At 38.8% G+C, this 14578-nt stretch overlaps 1 protein-coding gene across 1 annotated transcript in view; it reads right to left on the bottom strand.

The window, feature by feature from the left end:
* Nucleotides 1-4052: 4052 nt before the first annotated feature.
* KCNK1 (potassium two pore domain channel subfamily K member 1) overlaps nt 4053-14578 on the bottom strand; it is a 32368-nt gene continuing 21842 nt past the window's right edge. The window contains exons 2-3 of the mRNA XM_005518536.3: nt 9480-9875; nt 4053-6657 (exon numbers count right to left, since the gene is read on the bottom strand). Of these exons, the coding sequence (XP_005518593.1) occupies nt 6398-6657; nt 9480-9875 (656 nt within the window). The 3' untranslated portion in view covers nt 4053-6397. The remainder of the gene's footprint in view (nt 6658-9479; nt 9876-14578) is intronic.

The raw sequence follows: 14578 nt of genomic DNA, 5'->3' as shown, positions 1-14578 counted from the left end.
TATTAGTGACACCACCTCTTTGGTAATCCTGCTGTCAAATTATTCTCCTCCTCTCTTCACACTTCCTTGGGCACTGACCCCTCCCCAGGGGCTGGGCTGGAGCAGCCTGACTGCCCCTGACTCTCCAGATGCCACCATAGCCCCCTTCACTGGGCATCTTTGCTACTTACCTTGGCCTCAGAGCAGCTGTGGTCTCTCCTCTTGTGCCCCATGGAAGCTGCTCTCCCTGCACCACTCCACTTTCTCGAGGCTGATGATGTTGCATGCAAACCTTCCCAAGGCAGACTGCCTGACTTCACACACTGCATGGGTCAGGAAAGCCAGGGGTTTTTCTCAGCTCCCAGCAGGGTCAGCAATACCAGGTGAAGCTCCCCAGAAGAGGGGGTACAAAATGAGGGCAATTTTCTTCTTTCGCATTGATTTTTCTCTTCACTGAACATGTAGTAGGAATTTGAGTTAAATGGAGTGTGGATTTTCATTTTTGCATGATAAATTTCAAACAGAGCTTCATTATCCCATGCAAACAGCATTAATCTGCAAAAGTAGCCTATTAAACATTTGAGGGACTTTATCCCAAAGGTGATGTTGTACTTCATTACTGGGCAGTATTTTTTGCATCTCCGTTTAGAAAGCATGCCTCAAATCACAGCTGGCAATCGCTAAACAAATTTAACAGATCTTTGCCCATAATCAGGAAACCAGCCCATAAACGCAGAATAAGGATTTGCTAATTCCTATTTAAACTGACACTACAGTTTGCTGTCTTCTGTTTATGCAAACATGCTAATTAATTTTTGCCCATGTGGGGCTGAGATGGAAGCTTTACAATTGTAGGAAATGTCCAGATATAATATTGCAGGCCAGGATTTAATCAGTCTAATGCTCATAAGCAAAGCAGTAATGCACTCAAAAAGAAAAATAAACCAATTTAATTCTTCTAGATGAGCTATTAGTTTCTCAGTCATTATGTTACCATTAGCACGAGCACTGGCTGACATGCACAGTGCAGATGAGTGAATCATACAGTCCTTTTGTGCCAGACATTGGAAATGGTTTTAGAAATAAAGCGGTGGCTGCAGCTAAAGGGCAGGGATGGGGCTTTCCTTCCCCCTCCCCTAGTCCCTATCAGATGATGAAGTCCCTTTCTACTCTCTGAGTCTCACCTTGCCACCTATTGATATGGCCCAGCTAGGTACTAGTGAGAGCTTAAGGACAGCCAGAGAGTACTGTGAGCCATGTTCCTAAATGGAGAAGAGAAATTCAGAAGGTTAAGGGGGTCAGCCAGTCTCAAAAAAAATCAGGCATAGAGAAAAGAAGTGGCAGTTCTATGTGCTACTCCAGATACTTGCACATATGCACTATATACACAAGACTATGAAACCCCTGGAATCAGCACCAGATGGATTTGGGGAGTTTTGAGCCTCCCAGATGAGTGGCTTTCTCACCCTTTAAGGCACAGAGATCACTCCTGTCTTTCCAGGCAGCCTAGGCACTGAAATGAAAGGCTGACCCAAGGCCAGGCAGTGCCTTGAGCCACACTTGCCCTTGGAAAATTTCAGCAGGGACACTGACCTACGCTCCTGCTCATGGATCTGAACACTCAGTAAACTTAACACAGGAAAAGCTTGTTAGGATAACAAGCTTAACTTGCCTCAGGGGCCACAGGAGCCATCTACACTGGGGAAATGCCAAACCATTATCTGGATTCATAGACTATATGGTGAGACTGAAGTAATAGAGAGCTGCAGACTGTAGATAGATGGTGAAAAACTTACTTCCACTAAACTTCAGTTCAGATGACTTTTGGCAATGTCCTTGCTCTTCCTTCCTCTAACTCCTAGTGACAGGCAATGAAGCCCAGCAAAAACTGTGTGGTCACTTAGCAGTTTGCCAGGATGATTTTTCCCTGACATTGGCTGTCAGCCCATGCACCTGCTCCCAGCCACACTGTCCCTCCTCATTACCTAAATCTGTCATTTGGCCCCAACTGCCACGAGTGAGATCATCTTGTTACCAGCTAAGGCAATGGCTCTGGCAAAACTGCATCATCACCAGCAAAATAACTGTGTCACAGTCCTCAAACACAGTGGCAACACAATGACCTTTGAAGATAATTGTGATAAGACCTCCGTGATCAAAAATGAGTAGAATGGTGATTTAGGAAGCGATGAGACTAACATGGTGGGCATTGAAATTACATACACCAAGTACCTAATCTGCATTAAGCAAGGTGCAGCTTTGCAGAGGCAGCCTCCAGGATCTCAAAAACATGATTTTCTGTTCGAAACAAGCAAGAAGATTTTTTTTTTTGCTATCTATGAGCTTTTTGATATATGCTGCAATTCTGATAGGTAGCAGTGCAGAGAAGAGAAACCCCATTGTCTTGTCCTGGTGCACACTTGGAATAACACTACTTCCCGTTATAGTAACTTTATTTTGCTTCAGTAGAAAGCAGAATCTAGAAGAATGAATAATAATGGAATAATGTTAGAGCAGTAGTATTTTTAGCAACTTTTGGTTCATCTCACTACATTTCTGGCAACTGTTTACAAAGCCAATTGTAATGTGGAGATTCAAGATTTGGCATTAGCAAACAGGTCCTATGCAAGTTCCTACCTACCTGGAAGACAGCACTGTCCAAGTAACAGTGCATAAAAGGCTTTCTCCTTTCCCCTTTTTCCCTTCCTTCCCTTTTTCAAGAGCTCGTCTCATGCAAGTTATCTGCTAACTGCGAAGCACTTAACTTGAAACAGCTTTGTGGGAAATCTCCATTTGATCCCGTGCAGGACAGTCTCTCACTGACCAAAGCAGAGAGCAGGCACCTCAGTGTAGAATCTCTTCCACACACCACACCTACATTGACTTTCCATCCCCCCCAGATACTGTCATGCATCCAGAGCTGCACACTGCTGGGAGCTAGGAGAACTTCCTGGGGAATGGCTGCTGCGCACTTGCCCTTTCCTTACACAATTATCACATATTGCTCCTGGCCATTGCCAGAGACAAAACACTGGGCTAGACAAATATTTAATGCAGTCCAGAACTGCTGGTCTTATGCAACTCCTCTGACATAAGCACCCAGCTAGGGAGGTTTTGCAGTGCTGACATTAAAGCTGCAAACCGCCCCAGCCTCCGGAGTTACCTACTTAGAAAATAACTTGTTTCAACCTCCAGCAAGTCTTCAGCACCCACACAAGGTGCCACTGGTGAACCTAGGGAAGAGAACATGTTCATTAAGGGACAGCATGGCTGTCACTCAGCTCCAAAATCGAAACTCAAGTGGGTTCTTCCATTTTCTTTCCTCCAACACAATGAATATCCTGCCAGTTCTTTCCCTTAAAATAACAATACAACAAGTTTATATTTAATGACTGACAGACAAAGAGAAGATGGGAAATGTCAGCTGCAGCACAAGAATAAAGCTATTAATGGGATATATGCCTGGAATAACTGAAGACAGGAGAATGACGACAGAACCCAGGCAATTATTTTATGTGTACAAGTAATTTGCTTGCATTTCTAACTCTTGCAACTTTTTTTCAGCACTGTTGCTTTATGAGCCATGCTCTCCATCTGGGTTTACATGCACCTGCTTCACAGTTTGCCTCTAGGTAAGGGAGGCACTTTATACTGAGGTTCTTGCATGATAATCTTTCTCCTTCTGATCTGGATTCCTGTTTTAACTCATCTTATATGTTGGCTTCATGTGATGATGTAAAAGCTGTATGAAACGAGGGCCATTACTTTCGTCAGTTTTTCAGATTTCTCAGATATTGGAGCAGTTGGTTCATGAGGGCACGATAAAGGCTATGTCACTATTTTTTATTTGTTATAATCAGTCATCATCTGAAACAAAATTTGGATTGCTTTTCTTCTTTTTTTTTGTTTTTTAAGGAATAACCACACAATACTAAACCACAATTAATATCAAGGTTAGGTATAACACTGACATTAATAGAACCTCCTTGAGCTGAGGAAGGCTAACTAAAGGATGCACAAACACAGACAGGATTTCTTCAAGGCACACACACCACTAAAGAAAATACTCCCACTTCATAGTGCAGGCAGGCAAAAGCCAGACTTTTTATTTAAGTTTAAAATAACAAATATTCACCTACAATCACAGTATACTGCTTAGTTTATCGCTTCTGCTTTGAATTCTGTGCTTTCACTTCACGTGTCTACATTTTGCATTTGTGTACACGCTGCAAAAGTAACTTTGTATATCATTTAACATCTGTGCATATCCTTTAGAGCTTAACACTACACAGAAATTAAAAGAAATTTTGAATTTTAAGGTACTGAAAACAATAAAGTTCCAATGAAAAAAATAGTATAAATGTTTCTTACAGTACAGTACTCTTAATTTTATGTCAGTGTCATTTTAATGCCATAGTTTTCAAATATTGACTGTATAAAGAGGAGACTAGGGGAAAAGTTATCTAAAATGCCATTTCTAAGTCTGTTAGACTCTGGTGGTTTATGATATATGTACAGTATATAAATATATTTATGTATATATGTACATATATATTGGTTAACATTCATTATAAATAGAACTGTGTTAACCTAAGCAGTATAAAAATAGCCACTTTCCTGGGAACATGCAAACACAATATGCTCTCACCTAATCTATAAAACTCAAAACAACCAAAACCTTTAGCTCTGATTTTCTATAAATATAAATTTCAATTGAAGACTTTCAGCTGATTTAACCATAAAGTAAGTTTTTCCAGTAAAGATATAAAAATTTGTTTGATGCTAGCTATAATCAAGCTCAAACACAGTATATTTTGGGTTATTTACTTTCAAGTATTTTTCCCACGTGCGCTTAAATCTAGACACACTGCATTTTTTTTTTTCTTTTACAGTAAACTATTATTCAGCTCTAAACACTAAAAGCCTAATTACAGGCAATCTGGCATGCTTGCACTGCAGGTAAAAGGCTCTCCTCTACACTGACCCTATGTGGGAGGCTGTCCTAATATGGCTATTTGTGCTCCAGATCTTTTGTTCATTGCAAAGCATTATCAAGATTCCCCTATCATAATATTCTTAAGGCCAGAAGAGAAAGTACTACAACCACATAAATCTTGTGTTATGCTCACTGAAATTCACTCTGAGGTCCCTGCATTCAGCACAGTGACTGGTAGCTGGACTAAAACACCTCTCCTGTTACAGCCAAAGAGGTTCCAGCTTCAGAAGAAGAGCGAGATCTTGACTTTTTAGTGACTTTTCCCAAGGGGAAAAAAATTCGGTTCCATCTGAACCAAATGTGACATTTTTCCTTTTTTCTTGCCATATGAAAAACTGAAAAATTGTTTTGACCTGAAACATTCCATTCTCCTCCAAAGCACTCCAAGTACCAGTTAGAAAAGCAAAAGAAGAAATAGGAGCTATGTTCAAAGGTGATGCTGTTCCTCTGTGTACCCAACAGCTCAACAGAGTACATGCTGGGCTGGACCGTGGGAGGAACAGCACCGAGTCCTTCTGCTGAACACATTTCAACCGTCTATTAAGAGAATGCCATAAGCACATGACTCTGCCAGTCATGTGTGGCATATGCTAACTTGTTTTTATTCCATTCCATGCAGCTAAATACCCACCCCTGCTCATTTCAGAAGACTGAAATGCATCTGTCTGCCTTCCCTACCATCTCACCTCATCCAGAGCTTTGAATTGCTTTTGCTATCTCTCAGAAAAGTACTTCATACAAAAAAACAAACAGTATGGAAGACTCAAGGCACACTCTCTTCAGGACAACATTTTTCTGGTGATTAGAGAACCTTTTAAGGAAGTAGAAAATTTAGACATAAATGGCATGGGCAAAGGAGGGACTGCAGTCTTGTTCTTTCCTTCCTAGGAATATTGTTTGCACTTGCAAGTTACTGGGTAATAGAGGAATGACCTAGATATTCCCCCCTCCACCAGATCTAGAGATATTGCTCTGAAAATGTTTTCCAGATTAAGATGCTAGCTACTGGATTAAAACTGTGACTATCAAAAGTACACATCCCAAAATCTGCTGTCAACCAGTTGTGTGATGGGGTGTGCAACTCAATGAGCTGGGTGTCAGTGAAGGCCTAGTCTCCTAAAGATGCTCAATGAAGCTGTTTGTGCAAGCCTTTCTCTCTGGCATCTCAGTGTGGTACACCTAAATCCTTATCCCTCAACCAAAATGGCCTTATGTTCCCAGCCACATCTTACATTTATTCCCTTTTCCCAGGGTGGCTCCCACATTTTTCACGAAAGTCTTTTCTATGTCAGAAGTGATGAATCCTTGTTAAAGCAGCACAGTCTTCCAGCTTTTATATTTTGAGAAAAAAAATATGAGGCTTTCTATTTCTTATGGTAAGTAGCATAAATGCACCAAAACACCGGTATTGATACCTGTGTATTAATTGTTTAGAGAGCTGTCATTGGAAGTTGGGGACTGGGAATTCACAAAAGGCTCATTTGCCTTCTGATCGTCCTTCATGGAGGCTGCTTGGTCTGAGATGGAAGAGAAGGAGAGCTGGTCATGTTCCATTATATGCACTTGGTCCTCTTCCTTGTCCTTCTTCACATAAAACAATTTCCTAAACTTTTTGAGCTCATGGAGTTCACAGAAAGTCTCAAGAACCACCAACATTGCGATAAGGCCCATCAACAGATAACCTGAGTGAAAAAAAATAAAAAAATTAGTTACTAGCAAACTAGGACTGGACCAGTTTTGAGCCTGTGACTTTTCTCACCCCTGTCATCTCTGATATCTGTGATATCTTTGTTATTTTTCTTTTCAATTCTACAACCAGCAAGACTCCACATAAACAGAAAAAATAATACTAGTGGCTTCAATTCTGTTACAGCTGTGCAAGAAAAAAATAATGTGTAAAGGTATTAAAAAATCAGAACACTAAAATTTACCACATGCATGCTCCCCTACTTACTTGTGACTTTCATGACTAAGTGCCCTTCAAAAGATTTTGATCGAAAGATGGAAAACAAAATTTTACCACAATATTCCTATATATTACCAGAAGAAGTAAAAATATGAGAGCTAATTATGGCCACTGGTTATTTGTATCAGTTAAGCAGGACAAATCATTTACTATTTCATTTGAATTATTTTCCTCTAAAATTATTAGACATACAACACCCTGAAATACCTGGAAAAACAAAGCAACTAGAAAAGTGCACAAATCTAATAAAACCAAAATGAAAAATTACTGTAAAATTACTCCTGGAAACTGAAAAACCTGACACAGTTACTCCATCTTTTGGGGATATTTGCAATGTTTTACTAAGGTACACAGATTACCCAAAACCTGGAAGTGTTATCTAAAATGTATTACAGATTACTTTAGCCACGTGCTGACTGACTTATTTTTGGAGGTAATAGTCAGCTCTCATAGACTGAAACTTTTGGAAATGGAAATCTCTGTGACCAGCAGCACACTGTGCTCTTTTTTTTTTATCCTCTCTGAACATAGAACATGTATAGTTTAAGGGAAGATGTTTCAGTGTTTCATTAAATCCCTGCTTCTGATCATTACAATTCAATGAGGAGTGTGACTACTTAGTTATTTTATCATTTCAGTGAAGTAAATCAAGCAGAAGCTAAGTGTGTAACTATTAGCAGAATGCGCCTGTCCAAGGGCTGAACATTAAGTGCGCTGAAAAATCAACACAGATTAATGATTATCATTTCCATATGGTCACTGTTCTGTTACCTAAAGGCATAAATATTTCACCTGTAGTTACAGATTATTAACTGGAAGGAACACTCTCCTTTTCCTTCCAGGAGTACCATTAATCAACTTCTTAATACTGAATACTCATCTAAATCAGCCCTACAGCTAAAATTTATCATTTTTTTAAAAACTTTATACCATAACATCACATGGAAGCTATGCATTAGCACAAGGAAGAACTGACAAAGTTATATCAATTGAAAAGCATCTATAAATCTGCACTGAGAATTTGTAATTATCTCTGAAACTCAGTCCAGTTGATTGCCACTTAATTTAAAACAGGACTTGTGTTCTCCTAGAAATTCTTGAAAAGTCTGTAGTACTCATTAAGCATTTTCTGATGTAGAAGTCCAAAATATCTTACAGAAAATTCAGGTTGAGGAGGAAACATTTTATTTGATTCCTTGAATTGTTCACATGAAAAGAAAAAGAATAATATTAAAGTTATAACCTTAAAACCTATTGAAATTAGATACTCTAAGGTCATAACTTTGTCTAAAAGCTATCTTTTCCTTTTAGTATTTCCTTTAGTATATCCTGCAGTTTATTTCCTAATTGCTCTACAGCTTGGAAAAGCTTTAATCTGAGCCATAATATTTTCATCAGATTTTGAGTTTTCAGAACAGCAAGCCTGCAACAAGGTCTTCTTCATTTGTGACTTTCCATTCACTTCACCATTTAGCATCCCCAAATCAACTCTGCAGATCAGCAGGTTAATAATTAAAGCTATCATTCATAAGATAAACATGACAGGGAGAGGAGGAAATCTGCAATGGCTAAAGGCCTAGCAGGATAATAAAACGAAGTGCTCTGTTGGCCAGTTCAAGGCATGAAAAAAAACTCTCTTCAGGTAAAACACAAAACCAAGTTAACAGACACTTTGCCTACATTATGATTGCTGGATCATGCACAGAAGCACAGTCAAATGCAGACCAGCCAAAGAAACAGACCTGATGGGAAAGGTTTGCTTTGGCTGTTCAGATCTTTTAACTGATGCCTTTGAATACTCAAAGACTGCTCAGGTTGAACCTGTGTGAGAAACTGCAATGTTTCAAAATGCTGTCACTGGAAAATACTGCCCTCAGCATATATTTACTCAGAATACCAACATAAAGGTAATTTTCTTCTTAAAAAGATTCACTTCCTTAAAATCATCAATCACCATGATTTCTTCTGTGTCAAATATAATGAAACAATTTAAATTTAGCATTCATGGTCTTGCTTTTCTAACATCTCAGTCTATTTGTCTGTCTTTGACAGCTGGTATGTACCAATGCCAGCTTCAGCTACCTTCTGTTACAACAGGAGTCAGAAACTTTGCTATTCCACTTCATTTTCCATGGCTTCTTGATTCATCTCTGTCCACCTGTCATCTAACCTTGTGGGATTACCTTAGGTTACACAGATCATCTTGGCCCTGTGATGTGCTGAAATGTTAGCCCAAAATGCTCTTAACCATTTTCATAACAGTTACGTGAGGGTTTTTTTTTCTACTATAAATAAGAGAGTAAATAGCTATGGTTAGAATAATGAAATTCTAGTTTTAGCTTTTTCTAAGACCTTCCCTAATTGACCTTACTTAACAGTTTCCCTTTTACAGAGCTACCTAAATTAATGCCCAGTTTGCTAGCTGACAAATGATCGTTATTGAGAATGGAGAGGAGAAGTCTGATCACCAATTTGGTGTAGATTTTTTTTTTCTTAATAGAAAATGCCTTTCACTTAGCTGGTTAGATTGACACTTACATGTAATTCCAATTTTATATAGCTCTCTGAATTTTTGATTGTAGCCTTCTCCTGGCACATAGTCTCCGAGGCCAATGGTGCTCAGGGAAATGAAACAAAAATAAAAAGACTCCAAAAAATTCCAGTCATCTTCCAGGACAGAAAATATTGCTGCTGGAATTAAGAAGAAGCAGGAGACAGTGATAAACCCGAGGACCATGGCATGGATGATTGCAACGACCTGCTTGGAGAAGCCCCAGCGAATGTGGAAGTACAGCACCGGCCGCCTGGTGACGTACACGATGATGCGCTGCACCACGGCCGTCAGGAACAGCAGCGTGAACGGGATCCCGATGACTGAGTAGATGATGCAGAAGGCCTTTCCCCCATCAGATAAAGGCACTGTGTGTCCATAACCTGCAACAAAGCAGAGCAGGCACGGGTTGAGTTAAAGGTAAGAGCTCGGGTACCAGTCTGATATTGGCTATATTGAGTGAGAAGAATAAGCTGCACTATCAGTAATTCTGAATTCTGCTGTTCTTGACAAATGGTGTTCAAAGGTCTGTTCTATGCAGGCAAACAAAACTCAGTACTAGCCATGAGCAAGTAAACCCAAATATTTTTAGACTTCAAAATTGTGAACATCATTGTATACGTGCTTATTTCAGAGAAGGAAGAAAGACCTAGTCAGGAGTGGAAGCTTATGCCAGGAAATTTGTATTTGATTCTGGGTTTTCCTGCTGAAGTTTTCATTTAGCTTTACAGGGTGATGTAACTTTTCTACCCACCTTATAAATTGGAATAATACATACTTCAGAAAAATATTCCTACATCTACAGTAACGCGCTCTAACACCTTTTGTGAAAATCAATTAAATTACACAGAAGATTACAAAGAATCAACATTCCAAGCTATCTAATTCCAAGCTTCCACAGAATATAATCCATCAAAGGTATCTAAAAGCGGAACAAACATTTTTCACTACAAAACTCCAAGGATCCAGTGACTGTGGCTAGATTTTTGCCTCACCATTTACACACCAGGAGGATGAACAGAGCACAGGAATGGATCCCCTGGTGTACGGGTGGATCACAGCCAGCAATCCCAATGTCACAAACCTGTGCAATTGTACCCAGTGCAAGTGGCTATGTTGTCAAAGCGCACTCTGAAGACAGCATTTGGTTCTAAATGTAACTCATTGCCACAGAAAGAGACAGTAAATCCAGATAAACCAGGAATGCTTTCTTCTGTTTGACAACAATAAAAGAAAAAAAAAAAATTGTTTTCATTGCATCTAGGAAAAGGAAATCTCTTGGAATTTAATCTGGGCAGCCTTTACACTGATATCAAACCAAGCAAGTGCAGACAAGCCCTACCAATTCTGCAGCCTCAGATCAGCCAGCTCATGTGGGTTATATTACTGCTGTTCAGCAAGGCATTTTCCAGAGCTACTGCAACCAGCTATCTTGAGCAGTCCAGGCAGAATACACCATGAATTCAGGGTGATGCTGCCTCTGATTCTGAACTGGACTCACTCTGCACCTCCCCAGTCTGCCCAGTGCAGCACTAGACCAGGCAGACATTCCATGAGGCCTTCTGGGAACTCTCTGCCTGCTCTCCTGTGAAACTGGCTGTTCTGCAAGTCACTTCAAGTTTTATATGAACAAAAGAGATTTCTTCTCTACTTTGATGGATTTAGTAATAGAATCATTGCTTTTTAAGTTTTCCAGAGGAGTAAATAAAAAATAACATTTCCTTTTCTTAAGATGCATAAAGACACTTCCAGACAATGAGAGGCAGGCAAGACATCGCTACAATGTACAAAGTCTTGTAGAAGAAACACATAAGGTGCAATTTCTCTGTGTTAGCTAACCCAACAGGAAATTTCAGTTGTACTTGAATTTTAATGATATTATGAATAATTTACTCACGCTCAGTCTTTTTGACTGGTAAATCACATTAATTAATGGCTTTTTTTTCCTGCTCACCTTCTGTTTGCTTCATCTGCTTTGAGATAAAAGGATCAAAACTGCACAGAGCTGTTCAATCAGATTTATGAAATTGTAGAGAAGTGTTCTACTCTGTGCCTAATAATGCTGGAGGTTTGACTGGCATTTCTGACTACCACTGAGCTGACGCTTTCTTGGCCCTGTCTATCAAAACTCTCGGATCTTGCATCCACCAGGGCATATCCCATCAATTAATGTTTGAAACTATGACTGAGCATGATTTTATCCACACTCATTTTCAAATAACCCTTTACTGCCCAGTTGTCATGGGGCTCTTCCATCTTCCTCACTGCCTTAATTAATGTTGCATCCCTAGTAAACTTAGTTGTTTCCCTCTTCCAGGTCATTTAGGAATAAGCTGAATAGCACAAGCCCAACACATATCTAAAGGAACACCACCAGTGACAATCCCTAGGGGAATGGACAAACCATTCCTTCAAGAACTAACCATTTCTCCTACTCTGTTTGCTACCTTTACATATCTCACATCCATGTAAGTCCCAGTTACTTAGTTTTCCTGAAAATATTCTGTGAGACAATCAACTGCAAGTTTGGCAGAGAAGAAGAGTGTTGTGTGTATATATTATAGGATAATTAAAACTGATCCATGTGACACAAACACAAAAAAAGGCAGCTGTATTGCTCCATCACATCAAGGTATCTTCAGTATAGCAGAACTATGAGTATGTTATTTAAGTAAGCTGCAGATCAGATCTAATTTAGAATAATCTCCCTCATTCTGTATATCCATGCTTAAAGAATGCAAGCATATTGGAAGAAGAGCAGAAAAAAGGTACTGAAACCAGCATGGGAATTGAGACTTTTTTTATGAGACGAAGATAAAAGGGTTGATTTTCTTGACACAATTGAATAGAGGTTGAAAAGTGATAAGAGTATCTCCCTGTTAATGTATCAGTAAACAAGTACCACCAAAAAGAAATGCTTTAGATAAAGAATAATAATAGTGTCACATTAAGAAAAATAAAAAGTCTTTCATATAACATTTTAGTCTAGAAATGAGAAAAAGGTTTTTAAGCTTCAAAGAAGAGTTTTGGTGCAGCCATCCATTTCCAGAACTGGGGAAAAAAAACCCCAAACACCTATGTTAAAATGAAGCCTGATGAAGGTTGGTAACTTTGTGGATGGTGCAGGAACACGAAGATATCTATACATGACAAACAGAAATTGAGCTTGTAAACCTAGAAAGTACCCAGGCTCCTAAATTTAACATATGTTTGCACTGTAAAATGAATCCAGGCTTTCATAAATTTGAACACAAACATCTGCAGCATGCATACAAACAACAATATCATACACATTTGTCAGATCATTACACACAAAGCAGCTTGATGGTGATTTAATTCCAGCCTCTGTGCTGACCCAGGCAGCAATAAACACATTTCTTGGATCAGATGAGGGATTCTGTTACTTCTCTGATACTTCACTCATAATTCCTTCTGAAGGCCAGAAATTACTGCTACACAGTATGTACCTAATCTCAGAGGAAGTGAGTCTAGAGGAGCACTCAATTGAATGAGCTCCTTCAGCTCCTACCAATTACCAATTACAGGAACTATCATACTAAAGAGCATTGACAGTTTCAGACTGAGGAGGGAATATATACTCCACTCAACCAGCAGCAGTAACATGACATCTTCTAAAAGCAATGTATGAATGATCAGTGTTTGGGAAAGAGTCACGGCTTGGGAATGATTATATGGAAAATCTTGAGCTGCAAGAGTCACAATTTATGAGGCTATGGCAAACGGGGAAGAAAAGAATTCCTATTTTTTCCCCGTATGCAACTGCTTTATGTAACTTTTCTTGACAATCTTAATTGTCAAGAAAATTGCCTATAATCTTAGTTATCACTGTACAAAAGTCATTAAAAGACCTCAAACCAACACAGCCACACTTTAAAAGAGAGGCAATTACGGATCCAAGGCACAAGATACTCCACTGTCTGCTTTCAGACACTTGTGCTCTATTGCTTCCCATCTCTCTGCTCTTGTTTGTACTTCAGACTGTGTCCTCTTCAGAGAGGCGTGTGTGTGCCCATTCACCTTTTTCAGTGGAAACCACCATGATCAGAAGCATTATAGTTGCAATCTTAAGGTATTATTTTTGCTATGAGAAAAGGATGCTCACCAAAAGGGCACTACTTACAAAGGTATTTTTTTTATTCTATCAAGGGCACTTGCTATGGGTGACCAGAATTAAATCATCAGTGCAGCCTGTCTGATAACTGTATTACTGATTATGAAGAAAACAAGACTTATTGAATGCTATATTTTCATATCATGTAATGAAAATATCAGATAACAATTGCCCATTTAAAAGCACTGACCTTTGAAAAATCAAACCTTCAGATAACCTGTCCAAGCACTGCTAATCACAGTGACACTAGAGATAAAGGACATCACTAAAAAAAAAATCCCTTCTATTGTCTATTCATAGTTTAGAGGTACTATTCCTTAAAAAAAATAAATAATGGGAAAAAACGCATCCAAGACCAGCAGAATTTGCCAAATTAAATAAGATCAATAATCCATCTAGCTCAATATCTTGAGACAGACCATACTGGATTGATTATACAAAGAATAAACCCCACAAGATGTTGACAGTTGTGTTTCAGTTCTGTTCACATGTGAGGATTTTTCCCTTAAAAGTCATTTACTCTCTTATAACTTGGAGGATTTCTATTATATGCTTATATAAATATAAAAAATGTCTTTATCAGTTCTGATGTAATTCTGAAGGTTGTCACAAAAGTGACAACATACATACAAAAGTGTTTATTTTTAGAAATAATTTAAAATACTTAAATCTTTTTACATTTACTTTGGTGCTGAGTTATACACGTCAACGATGTGTTCAATAAAAACATTTCCCCTTGCTGTACTTCAAGTTAGCCTTCTGCTCTTACATCTTTCTAAAATGGCTCAGTTATGAGTTTTCTACACTTCTCAATGGGTTGTATCCCTCTTATGCAAGTTTCTCTTTCACTTATTTTGTCTTCTGTCTCAGCAGTGACTAATTGCTCCTGTTAGATTGCTCTGTAGATAAATACATAGAATTGGCCATTATATTCCAGGTAAGATATATTTTCTC

The sequence above is a fragment of the Pseudopodoces humilis genome, chromosome 3 (genome assembly GCF_049639895.1).
Source record: "Pseudopodoces humilis isolate 2021_Gansu_Grassland_sample_001 chromosome 3, ASM4963989v1, whole genome shotgun sequence".
Taxonomy (NCBI): domain Eukaryota; kingdom Metazoa; phylum Chordata; class Aves; order Passeriformes; family Paridae; genus Pseudopodoces; species Pseudopodoces humilis.
Note: the sequence above shows the minus strand (reverse complement) of the source record. Positions and strands in the feature narration are given on the sequence as shown.